The 22,329-nt window shown below is 35.2% G+C and overlaps 1 protein-coding gene across 1 annotated transcript in view; it reads left to right on the forward strand.

Moving 5' to 3' along the window:
* Efa6 (Exchange factor for Arf 6) overlaps positions 1-21,914 on the forward strand; it is a 219,094-nt gene extending 197,180 nt beyond the window's left edge. Inside the window, 1 exon segment of the mRNA XM_073984950.1 lies at positions 20,754-21,914. Within this exon segment, the coding sequence (XP_073841051.1) occupies positions 20,754-20,757 (4 nt within the window). The 3' untranslated portion in view covers positions 20,758-21,914.
* Positions 21,915-22,329: the final 415 nt, after the last annotated feature.

Raw genomic sequence — 22,329 nt, forward strand, 5'->3', positions numbered from 1 at the left:
AAGGTTTAGAGTCTCAAGACCTGAGTCTGTCCACGTGCCGTCCGGTTTTTTTGATACTACAGGCCTCGGCACATACGGCGCGTTGAGCGTTGTGTTACAACAACCACATGAAAACTTCAAGAACAAACTTGGCATCACTTACACATTTCTTACGTGGTTGTTGTTTTCAACGCGCAACGCGTCGCACAACGTACCGTATGTGCCGGGGGCTTACCAATGGATTTGGGGTCCTTGGAGAGTATCTTGCGGAATCTGGCAGCGTCGTTTACTCCTTCTACAGACTCAAACCCATGACTTATTTTTGTAGGTAAGTTAGTAATCAAAATAAAGTTGTCGCTAAGTCCTACCAATAGCAACAGTGTTGCCAACTTATATTGATACTTTTCATTCGTAATTTTGCGTTTTTTACTGATTTTTGTCGGTAGCCAAAAAAAATCCGTTAGAGAATTCCGCTACTGTTAAAAGTTTAATCAACAACCACATGAAAGTGATGCCAAGTTTTCTTTTGAAGATCTCATGTGATTGCTGTCTTATGCTTGGTTTACATTTACGAAATCCACTCGATTTCAACTGTCAATACCATTGCTCATACGTCAAATGAAATCCAATCGATTTCGGATGAGTTTTCATTTGACGTATATGCAAAGGAATTGACAGTTGAAATCGAGTGGATTTCGTAAATGTAAACAAAGTATTAACGTGCAACTCAACATTCAATGCCGACCTATTCTGGTTGGCTCCTAGGTAGATATAGTGAATAATACCCTTTAATAATAGCTTCGTTCCAGTACTTTTTAATGATAAAAGTTTTAAAAGAGCAAACTGCCAAAATAAGTTCCACATTCACATTTTCCAAAATGTACGGGAATGGAAAAATGACTGAAACGTAAAAAAAAAAATTGGAACAAAGTCGGCGTATCAGCCAATCAGAAGCCGGCAAACATGTTGCACATTTTTGCTCGCCCAAATTTGTCGTGTAAAAAGTTTCTAAAGAGAAAACTCTTCAGCGCCATATTTGTTCAAAGAGAAGTGAACATTTTGCAACTTTTTTGGTGTACGGGAACGCATTATGGGAAAAAATTGGCAAAATGTTTTAAATGTGTAAAAACTTTATAGGTCTGGAACGGATAAATGAGGCGGCATCATATTTCACTATGTAGTGGCAACTCTGATTAATCTCTGTCTAATGGCCCCTGCACATACGGTCCGTTGCGAGTCGCGTCACGAGTTAAAAACAACCACATGAAAAATGCGTAAGTGATGCCAAGTTTGTTGATGAAGTTTTTATGTGGTTGTTGTAACGCTGCGCGCAACGGACTGTATGTGCCGCAGCCTTAAGTGTTGAACGACATGTTTCATATTGAAAATATATGAGTCCAATGATTAGAAATCGAATGAAATTTTTAAAAATTGCAATGCTTGACATAATTTTTTTATGACTTGATTGGCTTAATGTGAGAGAAAAATTAAATTTTAAGAGAGGTTTTCGTCACACTTTCGTCTATCAATCAACATTAGCACTCACTCACATTTTGAAAGCATTTTTTAACAAAAATTCACATAAGTTTCATATAAAAAAAAAAAAACAAATAAACTAATTTAACAAACAGTTTTTATAAAAAAAATAGAATTTTAAGTGGTTGTTTGTTTACATTTAGCAATCTATTTCAATACCACAATAAAAATAACAAAAAAAAACGTATGAAAATTAAAAAAAACAACAACAGTGAAATGATTTTACATGTAGAATTTATTATGTAACATAATATTTAAAAACAACAAACACAAGCGTTGAAGAGACTTTTAAAAAACAAACAAAATATTAAAAATATTACAACAAACAAGTAGTCTAGAAGATATTACAACAATTTAGCAATTAAACTAAACCAAGAAAGAAAACCTTAGCTGACAATTTTGTAGAGCGCCCCTTTTTTCGTATTTTCCACCTATATTTCCACACAAATGCAAATACACTAACACTCCCTGCCCTCCTCAAAATCTCATAGGAAAAATGTTGAAATTTACAAAAATATTCCAAAACTAAAATATACAAAGGATATTGATACTTAAATATAGTAATTAATAGTCCCATAGTCATTTCATTTGTTGTTAACTTCAATAGAAATACACACAAAAAAACAACAAACAAATTGTAATATTAAAACAATTATTTAATAATTTTTATATTAAAACAATATTTTTAAGTTTCCAACATCATTCATTCTTTTATTTGTGTATATTTTTTTATTTATGCAATTCTTAATTGGGATTCAATGTGGTGCAATGATTTGCCTAACCTCTTGCCCATCGAAAGTTATGGGTTCGAAACTCCGACCAGGCAAAATTAAAAGCACTATAAATGACCTTCGCCTTAATAAGGCAAAAAAATAAAATTGTCCTGGGGCAAATTGTTGGCATCACTCTCCTCTGAATATTTTGGCTATAATAAAATTTGGAATTGTCAAGCAGTGATTCCGAATCGTTTCTAAATCCCGTTTACTTTGTTCGATAGGTAACTAGGCGTTTACACCAGAGTTTGTCTTCAAATACAACTCTGATTTACTAACACATACATACATTTGTCGGCTGTCTCCCAGCTGTCCATCATTTTTTCACAGACAGTAGGTATAACAAATTTTTGACATTTTTTGTAAAAATTTGTGAGATAATAATTGAAATGTGTTGAAAACAAAAGAACATGACCAAAAACAAAATATATAAACGGAAAACAAAAGGAAATCGAAGATTTTCATTTAGGCTGTTAAACTTTTCTTTACCCAATGATTACACATGCAAGTAACTTACAGACAGTTGTGTATACATATTATAGTCGAAACTTCAATTTTTTCGAACTGACACTTGCATGTGTAGACGTTCGGAAAAAATTGAAGTTACTTTCAAAGCACTTACATTGATTACTGACAAGAAAATTTTGTCGGCAGTGAGGTTGTTAGTTGGTGTGGCAATGAATATGTGTGAGTGTATTTGTGTTTTTCGAACTGCCACTTGCATGTGTAAACGGGGGGTTAAATAAAATTCAACCTGTATCGGTTGCTGGTGCATTCAGGTCTGATCGAATACCGACTATACAACCGAAATCCTTTCGCCCAAAAATTATGTATAGGGGGTTTTCAGAATTGTGTGGCCCTTTTTGGACATTTGAACTAGCCGACAAAAAAATATGGATATGGATTAAAGCTCAAAAACTTTACCGAGGAGATATCTTAGGAAATGGACCACCCTGTCAATTTTGGAAGTGGATCTTATTTTAGGAGTCATTTCTATCGATAGATATTGTGCCCAACAGTCATTTCAGTTAGTCACCGAATAACGTAGAGCTTTTGGACCATTATATCAGGAAACATGGACTTGCCCAAGAAAAACATAATATCGGTGTAAGCAGGACCACAAGGTGTACCTTCGAAAAAAAATTCCAAAGGATCCTCGAACATAATTTAAACTGCACTTTAACAAAATTGTTGAACTTTTGTGAGGGATATACCCTAAGGAGTGGACCGATATGGCACATTTTCGAAATAAAACTAAGTTGGACCTTCGAAAAAATTTCAAAAGGATCCTCGAACATAACTTAAACTGTACTTTTTAACAAAATTGTTGAACTTTTATGAGGAGGGTACCCTAAGGAGTGCACCGATATGGCGCATTTTCGAAATTAAACTAAGTTTGGACAAAATATCACGAGATCCAAAGTTTGAACCAAATCTACCAGACATAGATCAGGTTCGAATGTGGACTATGGGTACCTCCCACACAAAATGTCGGAAAGGTACAGTTTAAGAACTGTTCTCGAATCGCTTTGATTTTTTTGCAACAACTTGTATTCGCTGTCCCCATTACGACCGTAAAAGATTTTTCAGGGGCAAGTCCATAATTCCTGAAAAATTTGCCCAAAAACTTAAAACAAACCCCCCTATAGACGTCAGAAGTATTGCGTTTAAGGTCAGAACAGAATTAATCGCCGCTTGCTTTGCTTTGCTTGCTTCCCCAAATGTCAAATTATAAAGGAATGCCAGAGTCTCTTTGCAAATCCGCCTGCGTTCTCCTTTAGGAGGCTCTGGCGTTCCTTTATAATTTGACATTTGGGAAGCAAAGCAAGCGACGATTGATCCTGTTCTGGCCTTTACTTCTTTTCTTTAAGTCGGAGGCTGAGGGTATAAGTGTATATGTCGGCACAGCTGAATGATACTTTCTTTTTTGTTTTTGTAAGTGGCGTCGTACTAAGTTCAATGCGTCAGGGAATGATTCAAATTGTACCTGTTTTCTTTTTCTGTAAGTAACATCTTAAACTTTTAGTTCTACCTAAGGCGGATTGTGTTGCTGCAGTATGCCGGAGCAAGATTCAACTGTTGCAATTTGTAATACGCTTAGTAGACAGGGTATACAGTTTGGTTTAGCTCTAGTAGTAGTTTTAGCTACAGGAGTTAATTGAATAGGATTGGCAGGACAGTTGAACAGGTGTTTTACGCGGTGATGGGCAGGTCTTTTACGCGCTGTTATCAATCCTTGCCCTATAGGAATATAAACGATTGCAGCATCTCGAAAGTTCTTGATGGTTTGTCGTGGCAGCTGACTTTCTTTAACTTCGATAGATGGGGCCATACTTTGAATTCACACGTTTCTTGCTTTTGACATCTGTGACTGCATCTGTGCAAATGCTATTCAAACCTACTTGATAGGCTTGTTGTTCTAGGGTTCTCTCTTGTAGCGTTATACCTATTTATCTATGTAATAAAAATCCCTTCCACATATTGGGTAGGGCAGTCATATCCACCATATGATGAATAGGATGATTCTCACCGTAATACCCGAGCAAGTTATTGCAATGTGAGCATGTCATTGTGATGCAGTACTGGAAGAATCGTCGTCTCCTTATGCAGATGGTCGATCCACTGATGACATGAGGAGGCACCATGTTACAGTTTTCAGTTTAGATTCTGTTCCATTGCGTTGCACCTACATTTGCACATAGAACACAGGTGCCGAAGAACATACCACAGACGAACCTATCGAGTTATATGTGGTCAACAAGGAGGTTTCTTAACTGCAGCCAAAATGCTGGGAGTTACGGACTTGTGGACCTCTTTCATACATAACAGCTTGTAGCAGATAGCTGTGGCATGCGTGAACGACGTAGACATACTATACATTTTCACAATTTTGCGGTAGTTAGTGGTCGTATTTGAGTACCATCGACCATCTTATTTCGGATGTCCATATGGCGAACAGAGTGTCCATAGATTTAGTGGCGAATATTTGCATATTCCTCGAGTGGAAAAGGTAAGATCGGTTAAATAGGAATTCAGGGTTTTACAAATGGCAGAAGGGATGTACCCGACGCCAAGATCATGGAATCATGTGCACACAACGATATCAATGCAGTCTGGTGGTGGGTAGAATACAGGAAAGGTGGAGGTGAAACAGTTCCAAAGATATCATTGCACCTTACGGAACTCTCTGTTTCACACTATGGGGCTTCGGTTGATTGATTATCCAATGTTTCAAACTTGGGCCAAGGGTAGTCTGCTCGATGTTCTCAAACAGTCTGAAGTGCTTAACAGTTTCAAAGCCTCTTGATATGTCAAGCGCCACCAACACTGTCCTATCGCACGGGTGGTTATTGTTGAGCGCTCAACTAAAATTTGTGGTGATGCCATGTAGCTCCATAATTGCGATTGCTGCTTACGAAGCATATGCTAATGATTATCAAGTGGATAGCTATTTTTTGGCGCTGAGGAAAAGTAGAGCGACAGTTTGAGAACTTTAGTGAGATACTCCACTCTAGACTTGTCCAGTTGTTTCAGCATTACCATGGAGATTCCATCAGAGCCCAAAGCTTTGAATGATTTAGCGTACCTTATGAAATTCGCAACATCATCCATTGTAAATTGTGGTAGTTCCTTCACGGCAGGAAGACATCTAATGCGACGTAGTACTCTTTGCCATTCCCGGGGTTACCGACAAATTCGATCGATTAAATAACTTGCACACCTCTTATGACCCGTCTACGTAACGTCGCCAAACTTGGCTGAGGTTCTATTCGAGAGTTACTTAACCGTTCACTTATTTCTGCTCCAATGTTGCAACTCTTCAGCTCTCCACCTACGTCAATCCGTTCGGACGCTAGAGTGATTTCCACAGACGGACATACGGACGGACATGGCTATATCGATGTAGAACTGCACGCTGATCAAGAATATATATAGTTTGTGGGGTTTACAATGATTATTTCGAGTAGTTACAAACGGAATGACAAACTTAATATACCCCCATCCTATGGTGGAGGGTATAACAAACCCCTCTAAAGTTGACACCTGACTGCTACCCCCATATTTTCCATGTACGAGTCATTAGAGCCACACTTGAAGTAGAAACTATCAACTTGTCGCTTGTGTGGGATATTCCTTCTACCGAACGTTACAGACATTATACGTAAATTGCAAAGTGACTCCAAGTCCCGTGAAGAAATCAGCATTTTTTCGAACAAAATTTGAGGTTATGGTCGAAAAATATTGTTATTGATTGGGGTATTTTTGTGGAATAATTAGCCCCACTAATACCTATCTTTTTTATTCATGCGACCAATTTTTTTCTCATATTATGCGAAGAAATGTTGCAAAGTACAAAATTTGAAGTCATGGCCCAACAATTTTTCAGCCGAATTATGAATGTCATCTCCCCGTGAGTTTTCTCACTTTCTCCTTTAAGTTGAAATGGCAGAAAGCAGGGTGGAATAATTAGGTGTAGCGCCAAAAACAGCTGATCTTCCATGGCACAATAAGAAGGTACAGCGCCAAAAACAGCTGATTTTCAGACTAGTTGTCAAAATGCATTATTGTGAATAAAATCTCATACAAAATGTAAACAAGCAATTCACAGCACTGCATTATTGTGATCAAATTTGACGTTTGGTATGATTTGATGTAACACCTTCTTATTCCACCATGTGATCTTCATACCAGCTGTCAAAATGTGTTATTGTGAATAAAATCACATACAAAATGTAAACAAACAATTCACAGTAATGCATTATTGTGAGCAAATTTGACCTTTGACATGATTTGATGTAACACCTTCTTATTCCACCATGGCAGAAAGGCAAGACTCACGGGGAATTCACATTCATAATCACCCTGATTGTTTTCTATACGGAGGACACCGTACAAATAAGGTCAGTGATTTACAAAAACATAAAAATTCCTTACGAATTGTTAAATCCAGCATTTTGAAAACTGACCTTGTACTATTTTCGAAGTAGAAAGTATCCACTTGTCGCTTGTCTGGCATATTCCTTCTACCAAACGCTACAGATATTGGATATTGGGTGACTTTCGTACTGTCAGTTGCTTTGTATTCGTGCATGAAACTAGGTGTTCTTAAATCGAGTTCCATACTAGAGTAATTTTATGAAGTTGCAGTAGTGGGGAAATCGATTTAAGAACCCCTAGTTTCATGCACGAATACAAAGCAACTGACAATACGGAAGTCGGCCATTATACGAAGATGGCAAAATACAAAGTAAATCCAAGTCCCGTGAAAAAAAAAACTGAATTTTTCTTTGTAACAAAATTTGAGGTTATGGTCGAAAAATATATTTTTATAGTACCCAACGGAATTAAAGGACATAGTCCATCATCGACTAGGATCTAAGTTTAAAATAAACATATTAAGAGGTGAAAAATTTGACACTGATTGTTTTTTCTTGCTGCTATTTACTTACTTCCTTTTAAGATGTTCATGGGGTGTTATGTTGAACACTGTCATATTTGCTTTTGTCAAGAACTGAAATGGATTCTCATCCTCTCATTTGTATCAAACACTTCGTTTTACCTTTTTTTTATTTCTTCTTTCTTATAAGAATTTCTTGTATATAACCATTTGTTGTTGTTGTTATCATTAGAAAATATGTCATCAGTCTGTAATACTTATCCATTCGCTATGTGTGTTTCCACCGAGATCAAAAACCAAAAAAAAACTACTGCAATTTGGTTTTCAGCCGTTAAAATTCATTTCAGTTTGTTTGTCTTATTTTGTTATATGTTTTTGTGTGATTTCCATGCTTTTGTGGCTTTTTTTTTCTTTTGTTCCTTCAAGAACCCCAAAATATAAATAAAGCACATACACATACAAACATTTGGTTGGTTGTTGGTAGTATCCTTTTCTCCTACTCCTCCTCCATATTGTTGATGTTGATCTACAGCTGTTATTTTGTTATTCAAACAACCGATTTCTTATTATTCTCTCTCTACTTTCTGTTTCTATGTTTCGTTTAAATTTTTACAGATTTTATGGCTGTTTTGCCTGGCTGTCGTGCATATTTTCCTAAATAAAATTTTGTAATTTCAAAAAAACGCCAGGTTTTGCAATAAACAAAACACAACAACAAACAACCACCCACCCAACCACCACCCCTTCTCATACAACAAACACCAGAGCACTTTTCTAAAATCTTTGAAAAAATGTTGTCTAAAGGTAATCAACAAACAAACATTGTTGCAACTAACACTGGCCGATGCTCCTCCTGCTGGTATTTGAATGATGGCTATAATTTTGGATAATTATGTTTGGTGGCTTTCCACTAGTAATGGCGTTTTTTTAGAAATATTAATTGTGGCATTGCACTACATTATTATTATTATTTACAATTTTTAAAGATTGTTTTAAAATGTGTTTTTTAATTTTTTTTTGTAATTTGTTAAAATTTAGCGTTGTAACGATTTTTTAAAATTAAATGGTGTGGCAAAAGGCCGGTGGAAAATTAAAATTATTATTTACATTAGTTTTCCCCATAATCCATGTGTATCTCACAACGTAATCCATTTTCTCGGCGATCTAAAGGCAGATTTTGAAATTATTTTAATACTTATTATTTATGAAGTAAGTCAGTTTAATCTCAAATTTTTTGTTTTCAAATTTAAAAAACAACAAGTATTTTAAAGTGGTTGTAGTTAAAACTGGTTCACTTTCGGAAAAGGCAGAGAAGACTAGTTTCGTCCAACGCCATTTGGACTCATCAGTTCTCTTAGTTCTTTGCATTGAAACAAGGAACTCTTTCCCAATTTTATGACGATTCGAGCTCAAGTAATAATGTAATAGAGTTGTACAATCTAGTTCACTTGAAAGATCTAGTTCAATAGTTCAGCTCTTTTAACCGAACTAGTTCAGTAATCTAGTTCATAGTTCACTATCCAGTTCAATCATTCAGATCAGAATCGTTCACCAGCTCTTAATCGTTCGTTTGATGAAGACGCAAACATACACCAAATAGAAACAAACAGTTGAATAATGTAATTTAACTACTCCAGAACAAAAATATTATATTTACATAGTTTTGTTCCATTCATAAAGAAAGATTGGCATAAATAGAATACTCTCCCACCTGGCGGAAAAATCTGGAAAAATTACCACAGGTAGATCTTGTTGTCCTGATCACAAATATATAAACTTTTCCGGGGGGAAGTCCATACTTCCCGAGATATGGGCCTCTTAAGTTCCGAAAATTCCCTTGTTAAAGTAAGAAAAAATTTTAAAGTAAAAAAAATGTTGTTTTCGTGCACTAAATTGGCTCCTGTCCATAGGAGAAAGTCTTAAATCCCCGGCCGAAGGCCGGCTACTTAGGAAAAACTTACAACTTAAAAAAAAATTTCAAATTTTTTCCGTCAGCTGGTAGAGTATTCAATTTGTTCCGAAAGATTAACTTGGTATTAATTTAAGAAAAGACGTCCTTCATTTAGGTGGCTGGCAAAAAATCGTATGTTGTGTGTGTGTAGAAATTGTCATTTCGAAAAAGCTTTGAGCGTCGTGTGCGTTTCTTCTTTTTATTTTTTCTATCCGAAACAAGGTACTTCAATAGGTAATGGATTCGACATATTGGAATATGTTATGTCTCTATGATATTGTAGAAATCTTCATTTTCGAGCAGCTATTCCATTCCATGTACTTTGGTGCAAAACGTAAACAAACTCATCACATTACAAAGGCATTTGTGAACGACATGTTGAACTAGATTGTGAATCGTTCGTTCGTTGATCGTACGGTCGCCGACGGATTATAGTTCAGTGAGCTATAATGAACTATATCGACTGATCTATAGGCCGATTCCGTACAGCGAGGCGAGTCGTGTCGCGTCGCCAAATGCAATTTTTCGATTCCGTATGGCAATATCGCCTGACGTCGTCAAATTTTGTCGCCGAAATGTTCATTTTCCGGCGACAACAAATAAGCTGTCGCTGTACATTTTTACTAACGAATAAAAATAAAATAAAAATAACTTGTTATCGACGATTATTTTCTATCGCTGTACGTAGTACATTTTTTAAATTTTGTCACAGAGACGATAGACGACGCGACATGACTCGCCTCGCTGTACGGAATCGGCCCACTAGTTAATACGCTCTTTTCAATGAATCGTTCAATTGAACTAGTTCGTTCATGAACTATACAACTCTATAATGTAACCGATGAATTCGTTTAAATGCGAATTCAACAGAAATATTCAAAAACTCTCGCAGCCGCATATTTTATTTTAATATTTTTTCTAATTTTGTTTATTTCATTTTATTAGCGATCTAAAGACAAATGTAGGTTATAGAATGAAATTGTTTTTATTTTTGTTTGTATTTTTATATTTTACTAGCGGACTTCGTCTCGCTATTAAGGAATAACATTTCATACAAAAACTCAATTTTCGATTTTTCCAATTTTCCTACTTTTCCAGAGAGATTTTCGAAAATTTTCTTCCGTAAAGACCTTCTCCCCGAAAATACGAATAACTGACAAAAAAACTTTACAGAAATCGGCCTAGCCGTTCTCATTTTATGAATTACTATACATTTTTTACACCATTTTTATATATATATATATAGAAGATTTATTTATTTTTATTTTTTAATATTTATTTATTTATCATTTTAATTATTCCTTGTTTTTGTCTCCTTTCTTTTTTATTTTTTGCAGGAAAAAAGAGAAAAAGAAATAAATTCTGTGAAAATTTGTATTTTAGTGGTTAAAAGTGACTGTCTATCGGTCGTCTCGTTACATTTTGAATCAAGAAAACAGGGCAACGATACCAATTTTCGTTCAAGCATTACATTTTGTTTTTAGGGTAAGTTCGACACAACACAAATACACACACACACAAAATACCCTTGTTGGATCCCTCTTATATACCGATCAATAATAGATATATAGTTGGAATTTATTGTCCTGTCCATAATATCCAGTGTATATGGGTGTATTTGTGCAGAAAATGTTGTATTTTTTGCAATAAATTATTTTAATTTGTTTAATTTTTTATAAAGAATACAACAACAATGTTAATATCATGTTCGAAATATTACTCTAATTATTTTTTTATTTCTAGATCAAAAAAAAAAAAAATTATGCACCCTGTTTTTCAAATAATTTATTAGAGGGTGCCACAAACATTATACAAAGATACATATGATGTACTTGCGCAAAGTGACTCCAAGTATTGTGAAGAAATGTGCAATTTTCCTACTAACAAGATTTGAGGTTATGTATTCTATAGTCTCTTGACTTTATTTCGGAGGACATTGTATTGCAGTTGCTATCATAAACGATTGCCCAGAGAAGTTCAATTTACAAGAATATCAATTTTGTTTAGTAGTTGGTAAATACAGCATGTAATAGCTCTTTAAAAGTGGCCTTTATACTATGTCCGACACACATTACGGATTCGAAGTAGAAAGCATTCATTTGTCCCTTATTTGGGATGTTCGTGCTACCAAACATTACAGATGTTAGGCGTAGATATATTGTACTTGAGCCAAGTGACTCCAAGTTCTTAGGAGAAATGGGTTTTTTTCCTACTAACAAAATTTGAGGTTATGATCGAAAAAATTTTATATGGCAACGAAATGAAAATCAATGAATAAGTTTTGAAAAAATATTACGATATGCAAAATTTGGACCATGTCGCATACTCCTTTCGAGAAATATCTTGTGCGGTATAGGTTTTATTTTGGATTTTTAGAACTTTGAACCATTACCTCAAGTAGCTGGACGACTTGCCCAAGAAAATAGTTTAACACGGTTAAAGCGAGCACTTTGACTACTTGTTGTAAATAATTTCAAAACGATTTCAAATCAATCTTTAAACTATATTTAATGTTGTAAGTTTTGTGAGGGAGGTAGCAGAGGGATTTGCAATATTTAAACCATATCGGTTATAGCTTTCAGAGTTGTTGTGCGCACCATCCCTTGGTGGTCTCTGCTAAATCGACTCCAAATTTGTTGAAACATATGTAAGGTCTACGAATAAATAGTTCTCGGGTTGGCCGAAGCTTAGCAAGTTCTCAAAATATGGTTGGGCAATTAACTGCTCATCAATTATGATACTCTTGTTATCGTCTATAAGATCTTCAATACGTTGTCAATATAGAGATTCTTCAGTTCGTTTATAGAGAATCCATACAGTTCGCCTTTCGCTGCCTTCATTACTAAAGACTCCATACAGTCAGGCCGACTTCCGTATTGTCAGTTGCTTTGTATTCGTGCATGAGACTAGGGGTTCTTAAATCGATTTTCCCCACTACTGCAATTTCATAAAATTACTCTAGTATGGAACTCATGCACGAATACAAAGCAACTGACAATACGGAAGTCATCCTCGATGATAAAGAATTCACGATAAAGGTTTAACGACTCAAAGATGTCTTAATGTTTTTTCTGGTAGAATATAGGCTGCCTTCGGTCTATTTATAAAGGCTAGTAAAAAAGCAAACATATATGTTTTATTTTTATCTGTGATGCATTCGCAGTTGAAATGCACGAACAATGTGTTCTTAGTGTGCAACTAAAATATTTTGATGAAATCTAAAAATTGCAATGAGTCGGTACGTTTCGGAAGTCAACCCAACTTCTGGTAATTTTTAACGACTGCCTTTTTGTCGTCTATAAAGGTTTCCTTTTTGAATTGAATACTCTTGGTAGTCAGGAAAGTTTTTGGCTTAAATGTCGTTTAGGGGCACCTCTCGGATCGGGCTGAAATTTACAGTAGATAGCCCTTGGCATCCTGAATACACAAGCTTTAAAACGATGCCCATATTGCCCACGTTAGAATTGTAAAATGTCAAAACACATATCTCAGGAAGTATGGACTTCCCCCCGGAAAATTAAATATATCGTTGTGTTCAGGGTCCAAAGGGCTACCTATGGTAAACATTTCAGCCCGATCCAAGAGGTGCCCATAAACAACCTAAAGCGTTAAAGTACGAAATTTCCGAAATTTCAAGACCCATATTTCGGGAAGTATTGACTTCGCTCGGGAAGGGCTACCTATGGTAAAAATTTCGGACCGATCCGAGAGGTGCCCCTAAACGACACTTGTTCCAAGTTTTTTTATACTGAATTCTTCTGGTCACCTATAAAGAGCTCTTGGGTTCTACGTTAGAAGTAGGGATAGGTAACGGAAAGCAATAATCGACTTTTCGATTTTGGTGTAAAACTAAACATGTGATTTTTCGGTCTGGCGATTCTTTCAGTTGTCTTAAAACTCGACTTTCGACTTTTTCATAATCGCAGAAAATCGAGTTTTCTTTTGAAATTATGTGTGTTCGTTTACTCAAAATTTGTACAAATTATTACTGGATGTTGTTCGTTTACTCTACAGTACAATACAAAAGACCTTAGCCGATTACAAGAAGTTACTGGACTTGTACAAATTTGTACAAATTGTTGAGTAAACGAACACACCTATTGTAAAAGCGCCAAACCGTAAACCCGCCAAGTCAACAATCTATAGACAAACTTGAAAATCGACCACGAGATAATCGATTATGTGATTTTCCCTCCAGACAAAAGTCGACTACGATTTTTAGACTTTTGACTGCAAAAAGTCGATTAATCGAAAGTCGATTTCCCTATCCCTAGTTAAAAGCTCCATCCGGGCAGTGCTTCTATAAGGACTTCCTGTTGGTCAAGCATAAAAAATAACTTAAACGACTCCTTGTGGTCGTTGTTAATCATTTCCATCTTACTGTCTATTAAAATCTTAACGGTCAAAGATAATGGTTCAATATTATCCGTTGTAATTGTCGTTTTTTTTCAATAAAGATTTAAGGTCTATAAAATCTCCCTCTTGGGCAAATGTAACACATTTTTTTTAGTCTTCTTTAACGACTTATTCCTGATCGTCTATAAAGAAACTTTGTCATGGAAGGAAAAAATCCATGTTTGTAAAAACAAATTGCATTTGAAAGAGGAAAAGTTCGATGACATCGAAACCAACTCCAAAGCCGATATGTCTGATGAGCCTTTACTAAAGGCGAAACATGTCACATAGTGGTGCTTGTGTGGGTTTGAATCTTCGGCTTTACTTTTTCACTTGCAAAAATCATCGGTCATTAAGCTCGACTCCAACGATAAATTCATTAAAAAGAAACTTTCTGACCATCAATAAACCTCTTATTTTCTATTAAGACTTCCTATTGGTCATCTGCAAATATTCTTTTCTGGGGGGTTACTCTCTATTACGATGCGTAAGAAAAATGCGATGCGTAAGGAAATTAAATTTGTCTCTATTGCGTTTTCGTATATCCTTTCGCAAGTTTTTATACCCTCAGCCTTTAGGCTAGAAAGGGTATATACACTTTCATACGGGCAAAATGTGCCTCATCGAAATAATGGTTTTAGACCCCAAGTATGTTTGGACGAAATGTGTTTCAGACAATTTGGAGTCGATTGAGCAATGTCCTGGCTGGTGCGCACGATAACTCTCGAATGGATCAACCGATTCGGTCAAAAATTTGGTTTTGGTAATATTTTGCCCAAACTTAGTTTAAGTTCGAAGATGGGCTAAATCGGTCCACTCCTTCCGGTACCTCCCCCACAAAAGTTCGAAAATGTTCGGAAAATTTGTGCGCACGATAACTCTTGAAGGAAGTAACCGATTTGATCCATACTTTCCACATCGTGAAATTTCTACCGCACTTAGATGAGGTTCGAATATGGACTCAATCGGTCCACTCCTTCGGGTACCTCCCGCCCAAATTTCGGATAAGTTCAGATTGGGACCTGTTCTCGAATCGCTTCGACTTTTGTTGCAACGACTTGTATTCACTGCCCTTCATACGACGGTACAAATTTCATCAGGGGCAAGTCCATACTTCCTGTGAAAATAGCCTGAAAGATGCAAAAAGCCCCTATGGCACCGTGTGTAGTGGTTGGAGCGCAAGATAACTCTCGAAGGGATCTGCCGAATCGGTCCAAAATTTTGCCTTCGTAATATTTTGTCCAGACATAGTTTGAATTCGAAGACAAGCCATATCAATCAACTCCTTCAGGTACCGCCCCCCCACAAATGTTCGGAAAAAGTGTGCGCACGATAACTCTTGAAGGGAGTGACCGATGTAATCCATACTTTGCACATCCTAATATATCTACCAGATATAGATCAGGTTCGAATATGGACTATAGTTGTCTACTCCTTCTGGTACCTCTCACACAAAATTTGGGATAAGTTCACTTTAAGTCCTGCTCTCAAATCACTTTGATCTTTGTTGAAGCGATTTGCATTCGCTACCTCCATTACGACGGTAAAAGTTTTTTTCAGCGGCAAGTCCATATTTCTTGGGAAAACAGCCCGAAGGTGTAAAAAACCCCTATGTGACTATATGTGGTAGTCGGAGAGCACGACAACTCTCGAGCTGTTCAACCGATTTGGTCCAACATTGGGTCTTCGTCATATTATATCCAAACTTAGTTTCATGGCGCTATGGCAAAAATGCTATGACGATATCACTTGAATGGGGCAACCAATTTTTTCCAAACTTTGGATCTCCTTATATTTTGTCAAAAATTAGTTTAACTTCTAAAATGGACCATACCGGACCTCCACAAGGGTACCTCACCCACTAAAGTTCAACATTTGTGTCTTAGTGCAGTTCATTCCTAATTCAGATTTTTAAATACATTCAGACCTTAAATACATTCGATCTGTCCGTAGGTTAAAGTTTCACTTCACCTTGGCTGAGGGTATATATCTGTCGGCAAAGCCGACTGACACTTTTTTACTTGTTTTGTTGCTTTTTCCTTTCTGGCACCGCAAATATCTTGCGCTAGCAAAATACCAAACGCAAACGCATTGCAATACAGAGTAACCCCCCTGATTCCCTTCTGTTCACCTTTATTCTCGTCAGATCTGCTATGTCGACCCAATATGTTTAACGCCAGGTTGTCAAAGCTTTTCTATAAGGGTTCCTTTTTTGATTCTGTTAATCGTCCTGAAAGACACCTTTCTTTCTCCTTATCTATAAAGAAAGTGGTAGTGTATAAAGACTGATTATGGTCAAGGATAAAGACTTCATGACGAGCTTCTAAAAGGGGACCATAATGTGTCTTCATAAAGACTCCTTAAGATCGTCTAAAACGACTTCCTTCAAGCCGAATATAAACACTAATTTCTTGGGAGAGGCTTTTGTAGACTTGTGAAGACTTTCTCCTGATCATCATGTAAAAGCTATTCGTAGTCTAAACAGATGTACTTTTGGTCGCCTACAAAGAGTTAATTTTGAGAGCGTCCTAACATCAAAGGCTTCCGTCTGGTCTAAAAAAAAGGAATCATATTTAAATAGTCACATCTGTAGTGTGGTTCTCTAACTCATTTTCTGAGTTGCCGACAAAATTCCTAAATCCTAGTTGATGTAAATGAGGGGTTTATACCTCGGTTACACATAACCGGATTAACCCAGTGTCAAATGTAAATTTCATAGCGAAAACATCAAATAAATCCTCATGAAGTGGGTTAACCATGCAAAAAAACTCTAATGTAACCGTACTATTAGTCATCTTTACATTTTGCGGATTAACTTCCTTTATGAGGATTTTTTAACGCATGCGCAGTGGATTATTTAAACCAATAGATTTACTAAATCCAGTGTGAATGTACTATTACTAGGTAAAAAACAATATGCAACAGTTTATCACATTATTTAGCGCTAATGTAAATTAGCGATGCACAAAGAGAATCGGACACATTTTCTCTTAAATATTTCAATTTTTTCATTGCCCTTTCTTATCATTTTTTATGTTTTAGAAACTTAATTGTATTCTAAAATAGTAAAAATTAAATATTGTTTAAAAATATTTATAAAACAAAGCGTATATGTTTATTTGTTGTTGTCTCTCAACTATGGCTTCGATTAAGAGTAATATCGCGTTTGCACTTAACGGGATTCAATAAACCCACTGGGTTTCAAATTTCAATTCCATGGCGCAAACGTCAAATAAATCCTCATAAAGAAGGTTAGCCCGTTTTATCGACGTTTTCCAACTGTTTTGTGCACATCTAATGGAAATGTACCCCAAGAGATTGGAGACACTTTGGCGGTACAATATGAAAAACATGTTTGTGACACCCTGTAATTTAACAATTGTTACGTGATAATAATAAATATATTTATGTATTTATAAAATTTATGTATTTATAAAAACTTATTTGTTAATTTTGTTTTGCCCTTATTAATGAAATTATATTAATTTTTCCCTTTTTTGTGTTTCTATTTTTTTAATTTTTTTACACACAGAACACACACATAACCTTACTTTTGCAACAAACATCGTCATCATCACTTTATGTTTAGTTTAACTGTAAAACGAATGAAGAAGAAAACAACATTTATATTACAAAACAAACAAAAAAAACTAGGCTTTAAAGAAAATATATAAATATTTATATATTATAAATACAACTAGTATACTCTTTAAGTTAACAATTAAAATACACATAATAAATGTATAAAAAAAAAACAAGACAAAAAAATAAAAGAAATTAAAATTTAAAAGTAAAAAAATAATAAGCATTTTTAACGATATATAACGAAAAGAAAAAAAAAACAAAATAAAAACGACGAAGAAGAAGACCATAATAATAAATAAATATAATAAACAAACAAAAACATACACTTAAACATTACCTAAACTATCATTTTAAATGATAAAAATAAATAACAATTTGAGAGAAAAAAAACAAACATCTACAAATAACGAAACAAAATCATTAAACATTTAACATGAAAAAAAAAATTATAAAAAAAATATTCTAAAAAAATCATCATTATAAGAGGAAAAACTTCCCATTAAAATTTATGAAATTATGAAAAATGTCATATAGCACTATGTAACAATCAGCATACATACATACATAAATTTTCTATTTTTTTTGTAACTTTTTTTGTAAAATAAAAATCAAAATTAATTTTTCCATTTTTTTATTAATTTAGTTAACTTTTAAGTTGTTCCTTTTATTTGTTCTTTGTATTTGCGCATTTTTGTTTTTGTATTTCTTTTTGTTTTTATCTAAACATTTCTTATAAGCAATACAACAAATTGTCTTCTCAGTATATATTTCTTACAAAAAAAATAAAAATAAAATAAACAAATAATTAAAAAAATATTTCAATAAAAATTATTTATAACAAATAAAAAATTGGTTCTTATTATTTTGAAATGTTATATTTTTTGTTCCAAAATCATAGTCTTTAAAGATATCTAATCGTTGGGATCTATGAGTTGACCACCTGAGAAACTATAATCTTCTTGGGCGTTGGTTGGCGGCATTCGGAAGAGCGAACTCGTTTCGCAGTTGTTTTTTTTTTTTTGCTGTGAAGCTTTGTCTGTCTTCTCAGAAGAGGATGATTTTTCAGTTGACCCCACTATCTTGACTTCTGGCGGTTCCTAGAAACGATTATTTTATTCAGTTTAGCCGTGCCTTTCGGGTTTGAGTCGGGCTTAAGGCCTCGACACATAAGAAGAATGGCATTCTTGCTTAAGTCATATCTGGTAAATGTCTAAAGACCTAGTTCAACCTAATTCAAATGCGATTCTGAAATCTTTTATTAGGTCGAACTTCGCCTTTAGTCTTTTATCAGATATGACTTAAGCAAGAATGCCATGCTTCTTATGTGTCGAGGCCTTTAGAAGCAGACACCTTCGCCAATTGTTCTCCTTTAAGGATGTTGTTTCGTTTATTGGTGTACTCTTTAGCCTTCTTCATTCCCTTCTGGTTTGGCTTCGACTTCGGAGCAGTGATATACTCCACCTTCATGCTTAGAGCTGTAGGTTTTGTCAATTCTTTTTTGCTTCCCGTACAGCTTCCTTGAAGACCTTACCTTGAGCAACTATAGGAGCTGGAAGGAAAATCTTGTTTACCTGAAATTTGCATCGGTGTACATGAGGGTAAGTTCCTTCGAATTTCCTCATGTACCTCAAATTTCTTCTGATCAAGAGTAGCTCTTTCTCGGTGTGCAAATTCGGATCTTGTCCCACGAATTTGCGAAGATAACCACAGTTGGAGTTACCTTGGATTCCCCATCATCAGTCAAGGATCTTGTGGCATCCTGCCTTGGAAGTTTCTTAACAGTATGTGTCGATATAGAACCAGCTGGAAATGACCTTGTTGCCAGTTGTGCATATTCCCTTCTCCATGTTACTTTCATTTTTCCTAGTAGACTTGGTAAGGATCACCATGGTGTCCCGCTCGTCGTCAGTTAAGGTCAGATTGAGCAGCATGTCCTCTGCTTTTCTGGAATAAGTCTTTCCAGTTGGTCTTTTGCTCTTAGTTATGTTCAATCCTACATGGAAACCTCTATTCAGCCAGGCTGAATTAATGATTTCCTACATGGAAACCTCTATTCAGCCAGGCTGAATTAATGATTTCCTACATGGAAACCTCTATTCAGCCAGGCTGAATTGAGGATTTCCTATACGTAAACCTCCACTCAGCCAGGCTTAATTGATGATTTCCGATACGGAAACCTCCATTCAGCCAGGCTGAATTGAGGATTTCCTATATGGAAACCTCCACTATTCAGCCAGGCTGAATTGGTGATTTCCTATACGGAAATCTCCATTCAGCCAGGCTGAATTGATGATTTCCTATACGGAAACCTCCATTCAGTCAGGCTGAATTGATGATTTCCTATACGGAAACCTCCGTTCAGCCAGGCTGAATTGATGATTTCCTATACGGAAACCTCCGTTCAGCCAGGCTGAATTGATGATTTCCTATACGGAAACCTCCATTCAGTCAGGCTGAATTGATGATTTCCTATACGGAAACCTCCATTCAGCCAGGCTGAATTGATAATTTCCTACATGGAAACCTCTATTCAGCCAGGCTGAATTGCTGATTTCCAATATGGAAACCTCTATTCAGCCAGGCTGAATTGAGGATTTCCTATACGTAAACCTCCACTCAGCCAGGCTTAATTGATGATTTCCGATACGGAAACCTCCATTCAGCCAGGCTGAATTGAGGTTTTCCTATATGGAAACCTCCACTATTCAGCCAGGCTGAATTGGTGATTTCCTATACGGAAACCTCCTCTATTCAGCCAGGCTGAATTGAGCATTTCCTATATGGAAACCTCCTCTATTCAGCCAGGCTGAATTGATGATTTCCTACATGGAAACCTCTATTTAGCCGGGCTGAATTGATGATTTCCTATATGGAAACCTCTATTCAGCTAGGCTGAATTGAGGATTTCCTATACGGAAACCTCCATTCAGCCAGGCTGAATTAACGATTTCCTATACGGAAACCTCTATTCATCCAGGCTGAATTAACGATTTCCCATGGGCATATACTTCATGAAGATTGAAGCTATCGGGAATAAGTTTGTATTGAATTACTCTTTCCGTTTATTATTTATTTATGTCCGTTTAATTTCCTGTCTAATTGAACATTTATTAATTTGCTTTATTTTTGTTTCCAGATAACCACCACCTATCCCAAAAAATTACCGGACCTGTTATTTCTTGTGTACAATTTCAAATTTGTGTTAATTTATTATTAATTGAAAACTATTCTTAAATCTTTTTTGATAAGAAAATATAACGACCATTTCATTTGAATTATAATTTGTGGTTTGTAAAATAGAATTGAAGAGTTAGATGTTATTGAAAATATGATATAGAAGAACAGTGATATATCTCTCACAAGAGAAAAGTGTCAATGACAATTGTCAAAAGGTCAATTGTCTATCTATTTCAATAGTAAAACTTTATTTTGTGGTTACTTTCTTTAACTGTTTCTGCTAACAAAAATTGCTAAAGTTTAACAGTGTGACAACTGATTTGGAGAGTTGCCTTGTATGAGAAAAGATTTTGTTTACAATGGAATTTTCTAGTGAGAGAGTTTTCACTCTCTTAGAGAAAGTTTGCATTAACTCTTATTATCATAATTATCCCTTTGCCTATACGTTATAGAGATGTTTATTATGATAATAACCGCTAGTGTAAATGGCGTTTTAAGAGAAAATAAAACAAACGACTTTGATTAGGGGAATAATGATTTTATAAGTAAAATAAGATATAATAACGAAACTAATATAGTTATGAATATTATTAAATAACGATGAACAATTAATACCAAACACTTGGATATGTATTTAACAAAAACACACACATCTATGAAATGTAAAATCGTTACAAAAGAAACCGTAAACAATTAAAATGCATTTGATTTATAAACTTAATGTTGCTTTATATATTTTTTTGATTACTACCTAAGCGAGAAAAAAAGTTATGCATTCCTTTCAAACTCAAATGTAAAACAGTATCACATTATGATTTATACAGCAATGAAACACACATTAATACATAAATACAACCGATAACATTTTAAAACATTTTAGACAAAAAAACACTGAAAATTGTAAAACGGAAAAATCACTACAAAAAATTCAATCATTTTCGCAAAATAAAATCTCACAGCAATATACACTTTAATAAATATTTGAAAAAAATAAATAAATAAAACTGTTAAAAACAATTAATGACAAATAATAACATGAATAACGGAATCTACAAAACGAATGAGAAAAAGTATAAATAAATACAAAATAATAAAAACGAATACATTCTTCCAAAAATACAACAAACGAGAGTTTTATTTCATTATAGGCAAGTGTGTATTTTTTTTATTTTATAACAAATTCTTCGAAATGGACACACTCTTTTTGTCTCTGGAAGCAACTGATTATAAATGGTCTGTTCCAGTACTGCAAGAATCTAATAATTTGTACTAACGAAACGGAGTGCATTTTTCATAAAGCGGGGTACACACGATCAGTTTTGACTGTCAGTTTTGCTCAAATAATCGGTTGCTTGCCAGTGTGGCCGCTCACTTTTGTCAGTCATCAGGCTAGAGCTGGCAAACCATCGATATTCCCAACATTAAGTGGGGTTCAGACGATCAGTTTTGACTGACAGCTTTGCTCAAATAATCGGTTGCTTGCCAGTGTGGTCGTTCATTTTTGTCAGTCGTCAGGCAACCACAAAATTTTTTGT

This window comes from Musca autumnalis, unplaced genomic scaffold (assembly GCF_047663935.1).
Source record: "Musca autumnalis isolate F117 unplaced genomic scaffold, ASM4766393v1 scaffold_1, whole genome shotgun sequence".
Taxonomy (NCBI): Eukaryota; Metazoa; Arthropoda; class Insecta; order Diptera; family Muscidae; genus Musca; species Musca autumnalis.